Below are 16,402 nucleotides of genomic sequence, written 5' to 3'. Positions count from 1 at the left end.
TTTTTTTTTTTTCTTCAAAATTAAAAAAAAAAGAAAAATAATCAAAACTAAAGCCAAACGCGGTGGGTGAACAAAATAAATCGGAAACTTAAAATTCAGGAACTCCAGCTCTTCGAACCAGCGAAGCCCCAGCCTTGGACGGGGTCCTGAGACGCAGGGCGACGCTCCCCTGCTTCTTGCACGGCAGCATCGGCACCGCTTCCTCGCCAAGATGAGGAGTTAGAGCAGCCGGCGACCCCCGTTTTTCACTGCAAACCGAGGGGGTGCCACAGCCAATCAACCAGATTCCTTCCGGATTCGGTACACGAGGTCGGTCAACGCGAAAAGTGTCGCTTCTCCCTGCGTCTTGCTCAAAGACCCACAAACTATCAGAGCTCAAACATGGAGCGGCAGCGGCAAATAACCCCTCGGGCTGCAAACCAAGGGGTCAAACGTTTGTCGTCAATTCACTTCCAGGCAGAAAAACCATTTTCCTCAAAAGAAACAATTTATTTAGAATGAAACAAAATCAGCTCAACTGTGAGCGCATGTTTGTGACAGCTACTTTTAAGCTGTGTGAGCCATAAAAAGGGTATTCCTTTACTTTTTCCAGCAATCTTGTGTACACAGCACAAAGCAAAGAGGTCATTTTTTTTTTCCACTTAAAACACGGGCATTGGCATCACAATAGCAGATACACAACTTTTTTTAAAGCTGCCATTTTAGTAAAATGCACAAATACTAAACAGATAAGCTTTCTTCCATCAAGAGGCCCATGGAAATTCCACATTAAGCTGCAGCTTCTCTTCCCAAAGGTCCATTAGAGCTCGGTATCCATGCGCTTGCCTTCTGCAGTCCACCAGCTTTGCTTGCAGGAGGAAAGAAAATGTTATTTCAATACGAATGTATACAACGGATTTCTTTTTTTCCCCTTCCTACATTATACAGATGAACATAAAGAGCTACAAGGCCTTTCTGAATATTCTACTTGGATTTCAAAAAGCACCAATTCCACCCACGGGCACGAAACCTTGAAATTAAGCCACTTGCTCTGTATAGATGCATAACGAGTAGTGCAGGGCTTCTTTCTGGACCATGGTTAAACCAGGCTTACAGTACTGATGATTATTCAACTTGCGGTAAGTTAATGGGACACATCAAAATAATTAACCATGAGAAAAACCAACGGAATTATCGATAATTCCATTGACTTTCCTCAAAGAATAGCTCCTGAAGGCAACTTATCAACAAAAACAGGAAATGTAGTGTTACACGTTTCTCTTTTGTTCTCATTTTGCTGCGTAATTCTAACAGCAGACAACTCCAATATTAAAGAAAGTCAAATCAAAGACACACCTAATGGAATTTAAAATTGTTACCATTCAAGTAATATTTCTCATCCATCATTTTCACACAATCAAAACTGCACAAAGTTGAATATTCAATGAACCATTCTCGGAACCATACGTTCTGCTTTAAGCCCAATACAAAATTCATTTCATCATTCCATTTATAAATCATTGAAATATCTGTGCTTGGGTGCTATCTGCAGAAAACACTTTTTTTAAAAAAAAAGGGGAGACAAAGGGGAAAGAACCCCAAAAGCTCTACAGTCACACGGCAAGAATTTCTTCCCTCTGGTTTCTGTCCATGCAGACTCTGCCGAGCTCTGCCCTCAACACTGGTTTTCTTAGAGCCAGGAATCCCGATTTTCCCGGCCGTTTTCCCTGAGTCCCCAGAGTTTTTGAACCCGCTTTCACAATTTCCCTTCCCGCATCTGCTCCATTAATACTCGAAGCCTTTCGCCTCCGTTCCCATCAACCAGATGGTTCCTCAACCCATGTGAGAAATCCAAAGCTCTTCTCCGCCCTCCCAGGGCGCCGAGCAATTCATCACCAAAACATTTCAATCTTTTAACATCCTTGTAAAATTTTAAAAAAAAAAGAGAGGGGAAAATGTCTCTGCCTGGCACATAACACCCTCCTCTCTGTAGGATGCTCACAAGGATGTGTTGGTATTTGTAATCAAAAACCCTGGAATTTCTGGAGTTGGGGGTAAGGTCGGTGCTCGCGCCGCAGCCGCAGCGAACAGCAGACCGGTCAGAGCGCAAACACACCCCCGGCCGGCAGCCAAGGAAGTTGCGTAAAGTTTCCAATTTAAAAATAAAAAAATAAAATCTTAAACAAAAGTATGAGTCATTCGAGGTTCTTTCCCCAAAGCATAGAGCCCAGCTATTAAACGATTCAGGAAAAGGACATCCTTTTTCCACACTAATTCAACAAAATAATGAAATATCGGAACACCGGCTGCGCACGACGATCGAAGGAATACTGAGCAACGTAATGCCAAAGACCTGCAGTCTGCTACATCTGCTTTGCTCTATACACAAGTGGTATTGGTACAACGCGGGCTTTTATCCGCCCCCAGCCCTGGCCAAGACAACTTTTCGTGGACTCCAATGGTGCAAACTTGGGAGCGAAGAGAAAAGTTGCGCCAGCCTCCACGGCAGCACGTGAACCTTTCTGAAGCGCCGGCAAAAAAAACCTTGCCAGTCAACCATGTTTTGACATTAAGAACCCTCAAAGGGTGTTAAAATCTTTGCTTACAAAACAGAGCAGCAACCACAAATAAACCAGATTTAAAGAAGCAGGTACTCGGTTAAATAAGGAACCAGAAAACCTGGAGTCAAATGCGGCCTCGCCTGCTCCTGATCGCCCTCCAGCGCAGCTCGGTTTTGACTCCTAAAGCCCGAGGCAGGTACAACCACCGCTATTTTGTAAGGGAAAAACGGAAGCGCACCTCAGATGCTCTTTCCAAAAAGGTTCCCACACCGAGTTGGCCTCAACAAACTACGTTGACCCCAAGTTTTACGGGTTTTAAAAACAGGTGCCTGCTGCGTATCGGTGGAACGAACGCTGTTCTCAGCAAGTTTAAGTGTTGAACACAAATGACACTAGTGCTTTTTTTTTTTTCCTCTCTCTTTTGGTTTTGGGTAGATTTAAATTCCCGGCGGTTCAAGTTGCCTTCAGAACTCTGCGCTCGCAGGCGACTCGTGTCACAAAAGGCGCTGGGGACGCCAGCAGCGGCGGCTGCAACAGCGCTGGTCACCGGCCGACACGCAACAGACACCCGCTCAATTAAAACATTCTCTGCAATAAGTGGTAAACACGCCGTATCTTCTAAAACACAGTTCTTGGAGTTATCGGTGCCATTTCAAATAAAATCTCATTGTTAATAGTAAGACGAACAGCTGAATTCTGCCATCTATTACATTCACGCTGAAGGACGACAACCCAGAGATCCTGGATTTTACCCTCAAATATTTAAGAGCATTAAATGAGGCTTTTATGTTTCCCTTGAGAAAGAAAAGTAGCTATAAAACCAAAAATCTGTTTTCAAGATACGCTGCCACATTCAAATTCTCGCTTCACCGCAATTTTGGGATGCTACGTCTACTCATTGCAGCCAGATAAAGGGAATCAAATCCCCCGTAAACCAAAGCACAAGTGGTTCGGTAAAGCGGTATTACAGAAATTCCTATTTTTGTGACAGCAAATCTCAGGCAGGTACAGTCACACTTGCGAACTGTTGGGCCCATAAAATACATTCAAGACATTTCCTCCTTCATGTAGTATTCTGCATTTTGAACTGGATTTTTGTTGAAATGGAAATCAACTCGTCCCTGGTATCAACTGCCCAAGGAATAAATCAGAGGATCGACCAAGCAAAGCAGCATCGCTTTCCCATTGCCCAGGTCGCTGAAAACATTGCTAAGTGCAAGACTACATTCTGGGTTTAAGTGCGAGGTTCCAATTTTGGGGCCTGTAGGTAGATACGGTCAGATTGACGCTTCGGTTTCGAAGTTTGCTGCAACATCCCTTGGGTCGTTCAAGAAAACGACAGGGATTTAGATCCCTCTTCCCTCCTCAATGCCCGTGTTAGAGACAGCTGGAGAAAAGTGCCCAATGAGTGGGGAAAAAAAGAAAAAATAAACTAAGTTCTTTAAAGAAAAAAAAGGCAAACTGTTTCCTCCTAGAATCACAGGAACCAGAGCTCAAACCTCAGCATCTCAGAGCACATTTAATACTTCTCCAAGATGCTAAAAACACTTTACTCCAGATGCCTGTGAAATGATAAACCTCATGTAATGCCCACTGTGCTGTACCTGAAAAGTCCCAAGCAGACAGCAGTTTCTTGCTATTAACAAAGAGGTAAAATGTTAATGAGAACTTTTATGTAATTAAATCATCACAGAATTAAAACCATCTCTGGAGAGAAGCACACTTGCTCAGAGTTTGCACTGTGGAACCAGACCCCACTGTACCTGCAACTCTTTGGAGAAAAAAAAAAGGCAGTAAAAACAAAACCCCACAATATAACTAAAGTTATTCTCAAAGCACCTCCTTGTTTCTTGCATACCAGAGTAAGCACAAGACATTCATGGTTTGTAACAAAGTCCTCAGCTATTTACCAAACGTTGTCACTTCTACAAACCCAAAGTGCATATATGGGATACAACAGAACTCAGAGGAAGAGGAGAAATACACCTGTTAAAAAAGCATCCTTTCAGTGCATGCATTCAGAGGGGCTGGACAAATATTCTCAAACACCCAAGGAAGGGAATGAAAAGTTGTGCAGTGCACCCGGGAGCAGGAGCCGCTCACCTGAAAACACCGACCTTGAGCTGCGCAATTCGGGGGGTCCCGGGGGGCTCCCCAGGAGAGGGGCTGCGCCGCCCGAGGGGCCGCTGCCGAATTGGGAGGGCTGGGAAAACAACGAGCTGACAGCAGTTCTGCTGGGAGGTGTGTGGTTTGCCATTTAAACTACTGAGTGCTTTAAATCTGGTCTTTTAGGCTTGTAGCTCTATCGAGGATGAGCTATCGAACTCGCTTTAAAATACATGAAATGAAAAAAGGACACGAATCAAAATTAAGAAGACGGGAGTTTGTTCTTTCCCCCCTCCCCCAGTTTTTTTCCTCCTTTTTTTTTTTTTCTTTTTTTTTCTTTTTTCTCTTTTTTTTTTTGTTGTAAATCAAAGCAGGTCTAGCCTCCCTGCTATCCCCACTGACAGGGGCTTCTCAAAATACCCTATTCACGCTAACAGCTAACCAACCTTTCTGGCTTCTAACTTTTTTTTTTTTATAGAAAAATGTAGTAACAGAAAAACGGGCAGGGAAAGTCACCTACAAACAAAGATCTAATTTAAAATAACGTCGGGGCTGGCTAAGGCTGTATCCCATAGCACCTGGCACACGCTGGAAGGGCTGCGTGGAGGAGTCGGCAGGGTTGGGTACAGAGAACACGAGGGCCTTAGGATGCCCCCCGGACAATGATCATGACCAGATAGTCGTCCTCTGATTTGGCCAATGCCTTGGCCGTGGAGTCCAGGAACTGCTGGGAGAAATCGCAGGGTGGGAAAGCGTGCAGGACCCCGCTGTTCTCCTTGTCTTTGTTCCCCCCCACGGGGAGGCTGATCACCCCGGCAGCCTGCTTTTGCTTTAGGTAGGACACCAGATTCCTGAGGGGCCTCTGCGTGGAGGTGGTGGCTGCCGCGGGCTCGGCGGCCCCGGCTGCGGAGCGGTTGTCTGACGACGCCCCAGGTACAGCCAAAAGGATGGCATAGCCGTTGGGACCCGCCACTTTGATGCGCCGATTGACCTCGTCCAGCTTGGGCTGGTCCAACCGAAGCCGTTGGGTGATCTTGAGCTGAGCTACTTTCCCACCAGTCGCTCCCTCCACCAGGAGGCTGCTGGCGACACCCAGGTCCCCCTGCAGCAGGTGCATGTTGGAGGGGAAGTTGCTGTTTTTCAGCAGGAGCATCCCCTGCCAAGCCAAACACAGCTTGGGGGCTCCCCCGGCCTGCAACACCCCGTCCTGCTGCTGTTTCTGAGGAGGGGGTTTGAGGCGGGAGCCTCCACCACCTCCTTCCGCACCACGTTCGTCTTTTTTGGCCGGACTTTTGCACTCCTGCACGGTGGCTGCCGCAGAAGCGCGATGCTTCCGCTCCCGTTCAGCGGAATTCTTACGGTCGCGCTTTTCGTTCTGCCCTCGCTCCAGGCTGCCCCGGCGAGATTCCCGGACGGGTGAGGGCCGCTCCAAGAGGAGCAAACGGGAGGACGAGCGCTCGGGGTCACTACTGTAACGCTCCCTCCCTCCAAGGAGCTCGGGGCTGCGGTCCGGTGGAGAGGTTGTGGTTAAACAGTGACGTTTACGGGAGGAAGAAGAGCGTTCGCTGTCTGGAGAGCGGTCCAAGTGCCGGCCTCCATCCTCCGCCAGCCTGCGTTTCCTCGGCTGATCCCTGCTACTGCTGCCCAACTCCCTCTCCCCTCGGTCCCGCTCCAAGGACCAACCATCCCGGCGGCGTTCTAAGCTTTCCAGCGGGTCGTAGGCAGCTGCCCGATTACTCCTGTCCCGCACAGGGGGTGGGGGCGGCACCCACTCTGTCTCAGGATAAAGGTCTCTGTCGCGGTCTCTATAGAGCAACGGTGGCGTCCTGTCCCGGGCCCCCCGAAGAGGATCAGGTGGGGCTCCCCGGTGAGCCCCAAAAGCAGCCGCCTCCGCCACAAGCTCGTAATGAGCAGGGGGTGGCAGAGGCAGAGGCTGCAGGTAGGGCTGCTGGTACCGATGCTCGGTGTCGGCAAAGTCTACGCGGAGGCGGCGATCTGGCCCACCCAAGGGAAACCCACGCATGTGGGTGCAGGCTGCCTGCGCCGCGTCCAAGCTCTCGTATTGGATATAAGCCCACGAATCCCCTTTACGGTAATCGATAGTGCGAATGGTGCCAAACCGATCAAACTCCCTGGCCAGGGCGGCAAGGGGCACCCAGGGCCCGAGGCCGCCCACCCAGAGCCGGGTAGTCGGAGTGGCTTTACCATACCCGATCTTGATGGGGTTGCGCAGAAGCACCTTTCCTGACATGGCCAATTTGGCCCGGTGCGCCATGTCCAGATTTTCGAATTTAAGAAAACCATACGTGCTGGTCTGCCCACGCCCCGGCCTTTTGATGTCCACCTCGGTGATGACCCCGAAACGGTCAAAAGCTCGGCGTAAATCTGACTCGCTCACGGTGATGTCCAGGTTGCCCAGGAACAGCGTGCGGTTGGCCCTCTGGTCGTCCTCGGGGCTGATCTCCTCCTCGCTGGCGGCTCCGGCACCCCCTCCTCCTCCACGAAAGCCCCCAGCGGCCACCACACCGGCCACCCGCTCCGGCCCGTAGGCCGGCCGCACTCGCGCTTCGTAGAAACCCCCGTATTCCCTCTCCCTCTCCAGCTCCCGGGGCAGAGGGGGCGGAGGCGGCAAGCGGCCCAGGGCGAGCTGCTGCAGCCGGTAGTCTCGGTAACCCAGGGCCCCGCCGCTGCCGGCAGGCGACAGCGCCCGCTGCGTGGCCCCGGCCGGGGGGTGCCGGACAGCCGCCGCCACCGCCGCTGCCACCCCGACGGCCGCCGCGCCGTAGGGCGACTCCTTGTCCAGCAACGCCGGGGAATGGCTGCTGCGCCGCCGGCTGCTCCCTCCGCCGCCCCCGACGTAGACGGCCTCGATTTTCAGCGGGCGGTCGTAGAGCACCAGGCGGCCGCGGGCGTGCTTGGCGGCGCGGGCGTCCTCGGGCCGGCGGAAGTTGACGAAGGCCACGCGCTCGTCGGCGGCACCGGTGCCGGGCGGGAGGCGGCTGATTTTGACGCTCACGTCGCCGAAGCGCTTGAACTCGTGGAACAGCCCGTCCTCCACCGCCTCGTCGCTCAGCGCCGAGCCCAGCTCGCTGATCTTCAGCGTCTTGTACTCCGCGCCGCCCGACTCGGAGGAGGAGGAGGACGGGGCCCCCGCCGCCGTCCGGGACTCACCCCCGCGGCCGCTGCTGCTCCGCGACGCCTCCGCGGTTTTCCCGCTGCCGTAGCTGTGCCGGCTGCCGCCCGCCGCCGCCGCCCCGGCCTCGTACTCGCGGCTCCCGGCCCGGCCGGCCTTGTCCGGGTGCGGGCCGCGCCGGCTGCTGCCGCTGTTGCTCTCGTTGGAAGCCGCCGCCGCTTTCCCGCCGCTGCCGTTGGAGCCGCCGGAGCCGCTCGGCTTCTTGCTGCTCCGCTCGCCCCGCGCCGACGAGGAGGAGGACGCCGAGTCCTCGCCGCCGCCGCCGCCCCGCGAACGCTTGGCTTTGGCCGGCGAGCGCTCCTTGCCCTTCATGGCGGCGGGCGGCGGGGGCCCCTCCCGGCCCCGGCCCTGCTCCCGCCGGCGGCCTCACCGACTGACTGACCGCCGCGCTCACGCACCCGCCGCCATCTTGGAAGCCGCGGCGGCAGCGAGCCCCGCCCCCTCGGCGCCCATTGGCCGCCCGGCGCCGGCCCGCCGCCCTCGTTGGCCGCCTGGAGCGTCACCACCACCCCGTCGCCGCCGCCGAGCGGAAGGCCCGCCCGCTCCTCCTCTTCGCCCTTTGCGATTGGCTCAGCGGGTTGTCCTTCCGCCGGGCGGCCTCGCGCGCCTGCGAGAAGGGGGCGGGAAGAGCCTCTTCCCCGCTCCTCCATGCCCCGCTCGCTCATTGGATGATTAGAAAGAGCGCGGCCTTCTGATTGGGTTTCTTCCCCTGTCAATCGTAGTAGTCAACCGTGAGAGGCCTTTCCCTGCTCATTGGCGAACATATAGCCTCCTTCTGATTGGCTTTCTTACCTGCCAATTACAATTGTCCTTCTGCGGCCCCGCCCCGCCCTTCCCCATTGGCCGCTCGCTTAGAAGAGGGTTCCCATCGTCCCTTTCAAAGTCTCGCGATATGTTCTTTCCCCGCCCCCTTTCCTCATCGATCCGCGCTAACCTTTCCTGCGCTGCTCTGATTGGCTAAAGCTCACGCCGCTCCCGAAGGAGCGCGGGCTGCCGCTCAAGCTCCCCTCTTCGTTTACCATTGGGCGAGAAAAATCTCCCCAGGCATATGATTGGGTGCAGTCAGATAAACTGCGGATTGGCTAAAGCGGAGATCAGTCGTGCTCGCTCTGACTCTGATTGGTCTTAGCGGTGAAGAGGGCGGTTCCCCGGCAGAGCTCGCCGTGCGCCCGCGGCTGGGGGCTCAGAGCGCGTCGGGCTGCGGCGCCGAGCGGGCCGGCGGTGGTGTTTCCGTCATCTCCGCGTTGTTCAGCCCCCTCCAGGGCTGGTGACTCCAGCACTGCCCTGGGCAGCCTGTTCCAATGCCCCACAGCCCTTTGGGGAAGAAATTGTTCCCCAGATCCAACCTCAACCTCCCCTGGCGCAACTTGAGGCCGTTTCCTCTGGTCCTGGCGCTTGTTCCTGGGGAGCAGAGCCCGACCCCCCTGGCTCCAAGCTCCTTTCAGACAGGTCAGAGACCAGAAGGTCTCCCCTCAGCTCCTGTTCTCCAGCTGAACCCCCCACCAGGTCCCTCAGCCAATGGGCAAGATCAGGGACGGGAAAGAAACGCTTTGATTTGGGTTTTCCTCTGAGGCCATTGAAATGCGTCGAAATCTAGCAGTACCTGATTAAAAAAAAATAAAAAAACCTGCAACCACACTGCAGCAGGAAGAACTTCACCGAAGCCAGTGATGCTCCAGCCCCCCTCCGCCAAACCGCGTTTTATCATCACAGCTTAAGTGGTTTGAAAGGAGAGCAGAAAGCACCGTGTTCCTCGCCGTGCCCCTGGGTGAAATGTCCCCGCGTCTCTGTGTCACCCCGCGGAAACCAGATCGCTCCCCAGGAACGTCTTCATCCAACAGAGAGAGGATTGAATCAGATTTTTTTAATAGCGGTCCATTACGCTGCATTTCTCCCTGTCGTGTCGTCTCCTCCTGACAGAGATGATGCTTCTGAAATTGTGGGCGGGTTTTCATTGGTGGGTAAACAGCTGGTGTCTAAATATAGACCGAGGAGCGATAGAAATTGTGTTTGAAATACATGTTGAGCTGCTGAAAAATGAGATCCTCCTATTTAACAACACAGAGTTAACCTAACGGGTGTATCGGAGGCAGACCCGCGATGATACAGGAGCCGGGCTCGCGTGGACGTAATTATCGTTAAGTGTATGGGAGGCAGATACGAGTAGGGGGATGTGGATGGTCCAGATGAAGCGACACACAGGTGTGTGCGGAGGGGCGGCCGAGCAAGACACCGAGTCTGCCAGATGGGCTTATCGCAGCCGCGGCTCTTGCCTGGGTCGAGCCGCTTTCCTGGGGAGGCACCACTGAAGGATCAAGCTCAGGCTTGGTTTTTTTGTCGGGTTTTTTTTTTCCCCCTAAAAAAAAATTGCTATTTTTTCATCTTACGGAAATATCACACTGCTGTGGTTGTGAGAAAGGTTTCTGGAGACTGGGAGGGCCAGCCCGCTGTGTGCTTTGGGGAGCAGAATAGCCCGGTTTACAATTTAAAGCATCATTTTAGTCTGGCTTAGATGCGCCCACGTCCCACGCAGATCCTCCCCCTGCCAGCTCCCCTCCTGTCAGAGCATCGCAGAGGACAGGAGCTAAAACTGTGGGGGGAAAAAGCTTATTTTGCCCTATTTCAGCTTCATTTTCAAGGTTACACCTGGTAAAACCTGGCACAGCTCCACTGATTGGAGAGTTCTATCTGCCAGGGGTCTGACCGCTCCCTTGCGGTGCCTCGGGTTGGGAGCAAAAAAAACAGAAATTAGAGTTATTCAACTGATGAGCGAGGGCGTAAAAGACACCTTGGGGGAGCGCTGGGCCGCATCACCGCGGGGACATTTCATCTGATTTCAGCCCCTCCTTCCACGAGATGATTCCTCTCCTGGATTTTTCCACCTCCACATCAGTCACTGTGGGTCTCTGCAGCGCCCAGTTCAGTGGCACTGGTGTGTTTTAAAGCAGGTTTTGCACCGGGAAAAGGGAACACAGCACCTAAAACCAGCCCTGGTGAAGACCCAGCTTTGTCAGGCCATGAGCAAGGACTAGCCTAAGCAGGAATCTCCCCCCAGGCCCAGGCTCGATAAGGAACGCTCTGTCTGCACTTATATATACGTGTATGAATAATTAAGGTGCCAGATGGCCCTTGAGCCCCTGGCCTAGATACAAACATCTAATTACATTTGGTGCCCATGAGAGTTGCGCATCCAGGTCCCTCTGCTGAGCTGGGCTCATCCCGGGGGATACCTGCGTGTCGCAGAACAAATGAAACTCATCGGCTCCCTGCAAAAACCTTTTCTCTAGGGGTTTAACTGTGCATCTTCTTTTCAAAACCCGTCTGGAGACGATCGCAGAGGGATGACGGAGGAGAATCGAAGAGGAGAAGCTCCCCGGTGAGAGCCCGCAGCCCCGCTGAGCGACACGGGCAGAAGCCTCGCGAGCATCTCGGCTGGGGAGACATTCACTTATTTGCAATTGCGTGTTCAGCCGAGCTGCTTTTCTTCCCGGCAATGCGGTTGCGTCCCAGCTGGTCGTTACCGACGTCCAAACCCATCGGCTTCGCTGAGGCGAGGCCACGCGAGCCCCCCCGCGAGCGGAGCCGCCAGCACTAAGCGAACTGACCCAGAGAGGTGGCAACAGCTTCCCCCGAACCGTCCCTGCGATTCTCATGCCGATCTCCGCAGCAGCCCAGCCCTCGCCAGCAGAAAAAAAAAATAATAATAATAGAGAATATCCACCCTGCGGGATGCCGGGGAGGTTTGGCAGTGAAGAGCGAGGCAGCTCGAGGAAAGTGGGGGAGAGCAGATTTCTTCCCGCGGCCGGGAAGGCCAAGTCCAGCGCTCGCTGGGAGACGATGCGGCAATGGGGTCAAGTTCAAGACTCCTCAACCTGCTCCAGCCCCTCTCAGCACCATCCCCGAGGGCTCTGGGGACACATTTTGTGGCCGTTTCCCAAGCAGGGTCGGTCCTCACACCCCGCCCTCCTCGGAGCATCTTTGTGAGGTGTCCCCGGTGTCCCCAGCCCTGTCCCCCCGCAGGCAGCCCCTGCCCGTCCCGCTGCCGGCAGATGGCAACGGCTGCCCGTGAATTTACCGGGGCCCGATGCCCGGGAGCTGGCCCCTCTGCCCCGTGCAGCCCCTCCTGACCCCCCTCCACTCCCTTTGCTTCTCCATTTCATCTCTTTTTTCCCCCCCTGTGCTGAGCGGGCAAGCACTCGAGTTTAATAAGTAATGAAGGAATTTATGGAGCCATTAGCGCGGTAATTGTTCGCTTTCCACCTAATATTCAGAAATTAATGGAGAGGGGAAAATAAACCCCCCCAAAGTACAGAGAGGATTAAAGCAGGATGGGGGATCCAGGGTCACGTTCCTTCACTGGAACCTCGTGTCCTGAGGACAGCTCGTGCTTGGGTATGGATTTAGAATTAGAAAGATCTGAGCACCCTGGGACCCTCCACGCTCTCTCCAGGCCCCGGTTCCCCTCCATGATGCTGAGGATGCTCCTGCTCAGGACGGCGATGTCCGTACGGGATGGACCAAGTCCTCCCAACATCTTCCCTCCTTTCTGACACCTTCCCAAACGAGAAAGGTGTCGAGCTGTGCCAGATCCCGTGGGTCTTCATCAAAAAACCTCTCTGTACATTCGGTGCCTGGAGCTCCCTCAGCCGTGGACTATGAATATATATGTAAGAGAGTTGTGGGGATATTTTTAAATGACCCCTGGAGCTATTTCTGCTTAATTTCCTTCAATTTTCCTCCATGTCTCTCCCTGATCTTCCCCTCCACAGAGGACGAGAGCTCATTTTCATCTCTCCTGTCTGGGAGATGGGGTGCCTGGCTGGCTGGAGACAAAAAAAAACCAGCCCAAAAAAAGAGCAGACGGCTGAGCAAGAATAGCAAGCGGGGCTGGCCCGGGGCAGAGCGCGGCGTGTCCGTCCCCCCTCCTGCTAATCGCAGAATCACGGAACGGTTTGGGTTGAAGGGACCTTCAAAGCTCAGCCCCTGTGCACATCAATCCATCTCGGTTATGCAGAGGGTTTTCATAACAGGTTGCATGGCCGTAGGTGATGGTTTTAAAAAGCTCCCCACCCATGGAGCTGCGCTTTCCCTGCCTGTTCCCTCCGCGGTAATGAACGCTAATAATATGGATTTAGTACCACGCAGCATTTTATGGCCTGTCTAATGCGGGAAGGCAAAGTTCTTGAACACAATGGTCTCTCCTAGCCACCAAAAAAAAGCATGATCCAAGGAAAAAAAGACAAAGCAGCCTTTTGGAAGAGGCAGCAAATGCCGGCAGCCTTGATTTGGGGTGTCAAAGCTGCGGCTGGGAGTTCAGCACTGTGCCTCAACACAAGTGCATCGGCGGCAGAACCCACGCCGGGGATTTGCTCCTCTCCACCCGTGTCCATGAGCCCGCCCTGGGCGCGATGGGCTTATCCCAAGCACGGCTGGGTTGTTCCCATCTCCCCCCGGCAATTTTCTGCCCCATTAGCCTAATTAGCGCATTACCCTTGTTCCCAGCCTGATTGCGTGGCTCTGCTGTGGTTGGGGGAACGTGGGGAGCTGCTCGGTGCTGTATCAAAGAATCACAGAATAGTTTGGGTTGGAGGGCCCTTCCCAGCCCCCCCAGTGCCCCCCCTGCCATGGGCAGGGACATCTGCACCAGCTCAGGTTGCTCAGAGCCCCGTCCAGCCTGGCCTGGGATGTCTCCAGGGATGGTTCATCCACCACCTCTCTGGCCAACCTGGGCCAGGCTCTCACCAACCGCAGGGGCAACAATTCCTTCCTTGTGTCCAGCCTGAATCTCCCTCCTTTAGTTTAAAACCATCACCCCATGTCCTACCACAACAGACCCTGCTAAAAAAAAAAAAATCTGTCCCCATTTTTTTCCTTCCTCCCGGTGATGCTCTGAGAAGGACCACGGCCACGAGATGCAGGACACCATCCCGCAAATGCACGGGCAGCTCCTTGCAGCTGAGGATCCCCTGTCTTTTCAGATCACAATGCGGGGACCCAAATGCCCCAGGGACACACGAGCCACCCTGATTTCCAGCGTCGCTCCAGCTCCCTCCTGCACCCCCGGCTCTGCCCAGCCCATCGCCCTGGGCGCGCTGGGACGACGCATCTCGGCAGCACAGACAACGGGATTAGCATCGATCTGCCAAGAGCAGCATCCTCAGTGCGGGCTCCGCACGCTTCCGCGAGCACTCAAGAGCACCCACCGCCCCCTCAGCCCCCGCATCGTTCCCCCCAGCAGATCCTTTTGCAGTGTCCTGGCCCAGTGTTACCCCCAGAGGGTAGAAAAGGGCGTCCTGACCCAAATATACCAAATATACCACGTGGGTTTAAGGTCCGAGCCCTGACAAGTGCATCACCTCCCTCCTGCTCGCCTGGCTTTTTGGGTACAGCTGTTGCAGGACAAAACTGTTTCCTTATACAAGAGAGATAAAAGCATCCCTGGGACCAAAGAGGGCTGGTTTATCCCCAAAAAGCTCACTGGCTCCAGTGACAGCTCTGCCACTCCAGAGAGAAACAGGGAAAGGTGCAAACCAGACAGCTCCCAGTGCACGTGCTGAGTTTCGGGATGGGGAGATGCTGCAGCCCCGAGAGCTCCAGCATTTAAATCGCTTTTCTTAGAAGCCTTGTCCTTGTTGTGGCCCGATGCGGCTCTGCCGTGTGACCAGCGAGTTCAAAGAGGTGCTGGGGAACGGAGGCACGTGAACATATTTAATGATGCACGTTCCCCGTCGGCTCCGCACAGAGCGGGAAGCCTTTAAAGTCAGTTTCCCTTTGATTAGACAATGGACCTGGAGGGAGAAACGCTTCCTCTCCTCCTTCCCCACCATCCACCTTCCTGCCCCAAAAGGGCTAAATTTAGAGGCAGAAATATATGAATTTAAGTAAGGGACAGCGGATGCTGCCCAAGAGCAGAGCAGCGGCCCCACGACCAGGCACGTTCAGCCCACGATGTGTCCTGACGGGTCTTAGCAAAGGATGGAGGACGCCAAGGGGACTCCTCGCCGTCCACCCCCAATTTATCCCCCTCGTTTCCTGGGATGCAGGAGCCCTCGTTCCGCCAGCGCCTTTCCCCCCATCACCACAACCGAGGCCAGAGGGGACAACCCGCAGCTCTCCCAGCTTCTCCCCCGGTGCTGCTCCGGGGAGGTTGTTTCAGTTCAGCCCCAGCCTCTCGCAAGCCCATTTCTCCCCACAAATCCCAGCCCTGCCAAGCTCAGCAGCTCACCCCGGCTTTCAACGCGCCCGTCACCACCGAGGACACGTTTAAACCAGTTACAGGAATGCCGTGTCCTTCTCCGAGAGGGACAAGCGCTTGGGAAGCACAAAGAACCCCCAGCTCCAGCTGACTCCCAATTATTCCGCTCAGAAATTGCTCTGTGATTTTTTTAAATTATTTTTTTCAGTCATTAATGTCTCATTAAAAGACACCGCTAAGTAGAGCTGTCGGAGCTGGGCAGATGCAAGGCTGGAAGGAACCACGGCTCTCCCTCCCATTATGGTAAGTTTTCCAAAACCCACTAGTGGTGTCCCTAAATAGTTTCCTTCCACAAACAGTGAGATGGTGTCAGCTGCTTTATTTAAATGAACAGCAGAAAATAACAAAAGAGCTGCAAATGGCAGCTATAAATGCAAAGCAGAGACTGGAGCCGGGGGGTCCCATGTGGGGGGACCATGGGGTTTGCAGGGAGAAGGGGACACGTTCCAAGGGGACGATGCTCTGTGAGGTGTCACTAGGGCCTGGCAAAGCTGCTCGGACAAGGTTGACCTTCCCTTTTTTTTTTTTCCCTTCTTTTTTAAAAATTTTTTTGCTAACCAGGAAGAAATGGTATTTACTGCAGCTGGAAGCTGCCAGAGCATCCTCACTTCTCCCTTCTTGCCCCGGCCGAGCCTCCCGCAGTCCCTGAGCAAGAGGGGAACACGATGCTCTGCTGCAAACACAGCGGCATTTCCACCAGGGCTTAAACGCAACCCGCGACCAACCCGCGACCAACCCGCGACCAACCCGCGACCAACCCGCTCTGCATCTCCCCCCGTGTCCCATCAGCGCTGGGGACAAGGCTGCACGAGTCGTCCTCTCCCAAAAGAACAGCCGCAGCATCCCATGGAGAATTGAGCCAGGTTACCCAAATAGAGTCAATAAATATCTGGAATGCTGCAATTTCTTTTTTTGTGGTTGTTTTTTTTTTTTTTTTTTTCTTTTTTTCCCCTGCAGGCTGTTCCCCCAGTACCATATTCAGGGAGCAGAAAGCAAAGACGCAGGCTGGCTCGTCCCAGGAAAAAGCAAGAATAAAACAAACAAAAAAACCTCAAAACGTTGATGATGGAGCAGCCGATACGAGGGAATTTGTTTGCGCGCGTTTCACGCAGCCCCCAAGACACACGTGGGAAAAAAGCTCCTTGTTACCATGAGGCACCTGGTAGAGGTGGCCTCAGCACGTGGTCCCCAAGGCCGGGGACACGAGGACTCGCTGGGACACTCCTGCCCTGGTGTGACACCAAAAGCAGGTACCCACAGGTCACAGCTCCCGTCCCAGGTGTTCCCAAATCCAGCAGCATCGCGGGC

At 54.1% G+C, this 16,402-nt stretch overlaps 1 protein-coding gene across 1 annotated transcript; it reads right to left on the bottom strand.

Annotated features, from left to right (window-relative positions):
• Positions 1–397: 397 nt before the first annotated feature.
• On the bottom strand, positions 398–8,382 carry RBM15 (RNA binding motif protein 15). Its single transcript, XM_065649578.1, has one exon. It carries the CDS (start codon positions 8,149–8,151, stop codon positions 5,290–5,292), a length of 2,862 nt encoding a protein of 953 aa, XP_065505650.1. The 5' UTR covers positions 8,152–8,382; the 3' UTR covers positions 398–5,289.
• Positions 8,383–16,402: the final 8,020 nt, after the last annotated feature.

The sequence above is a fragment of the Caloenas nicobarica genome, chromosome 21, assembly GCF_036013445.1.
Source record: "Caloenas nicobarica isolate bCalNic1 chromosome 21, bCalNic1.hap1, whole genome shotgun sequence".
NCBI classification, from domain to species: domain Eukaryota; kingdom Metazoa; phylum Chordata; class Aves; order Columbiformes; family Columbidae; genus Caloenas; species Caloenas nicobarica.
The sequence above is the reverse complement of the archived record's forward strand: the minus strand, read 5'-3'. Positions and strand labels throughout refer to the sequence as shown.

What these genes read in the sequence shown, in the direction of transcription:
- RBM15 (XM_065649578.1), bottom strand. Translation starts at nt 8,151, where the DNA reads ATGAAGGGCAAGGAGCGCTCGCCGGCCAAAGCCAAGCGTTCGCGGGGC.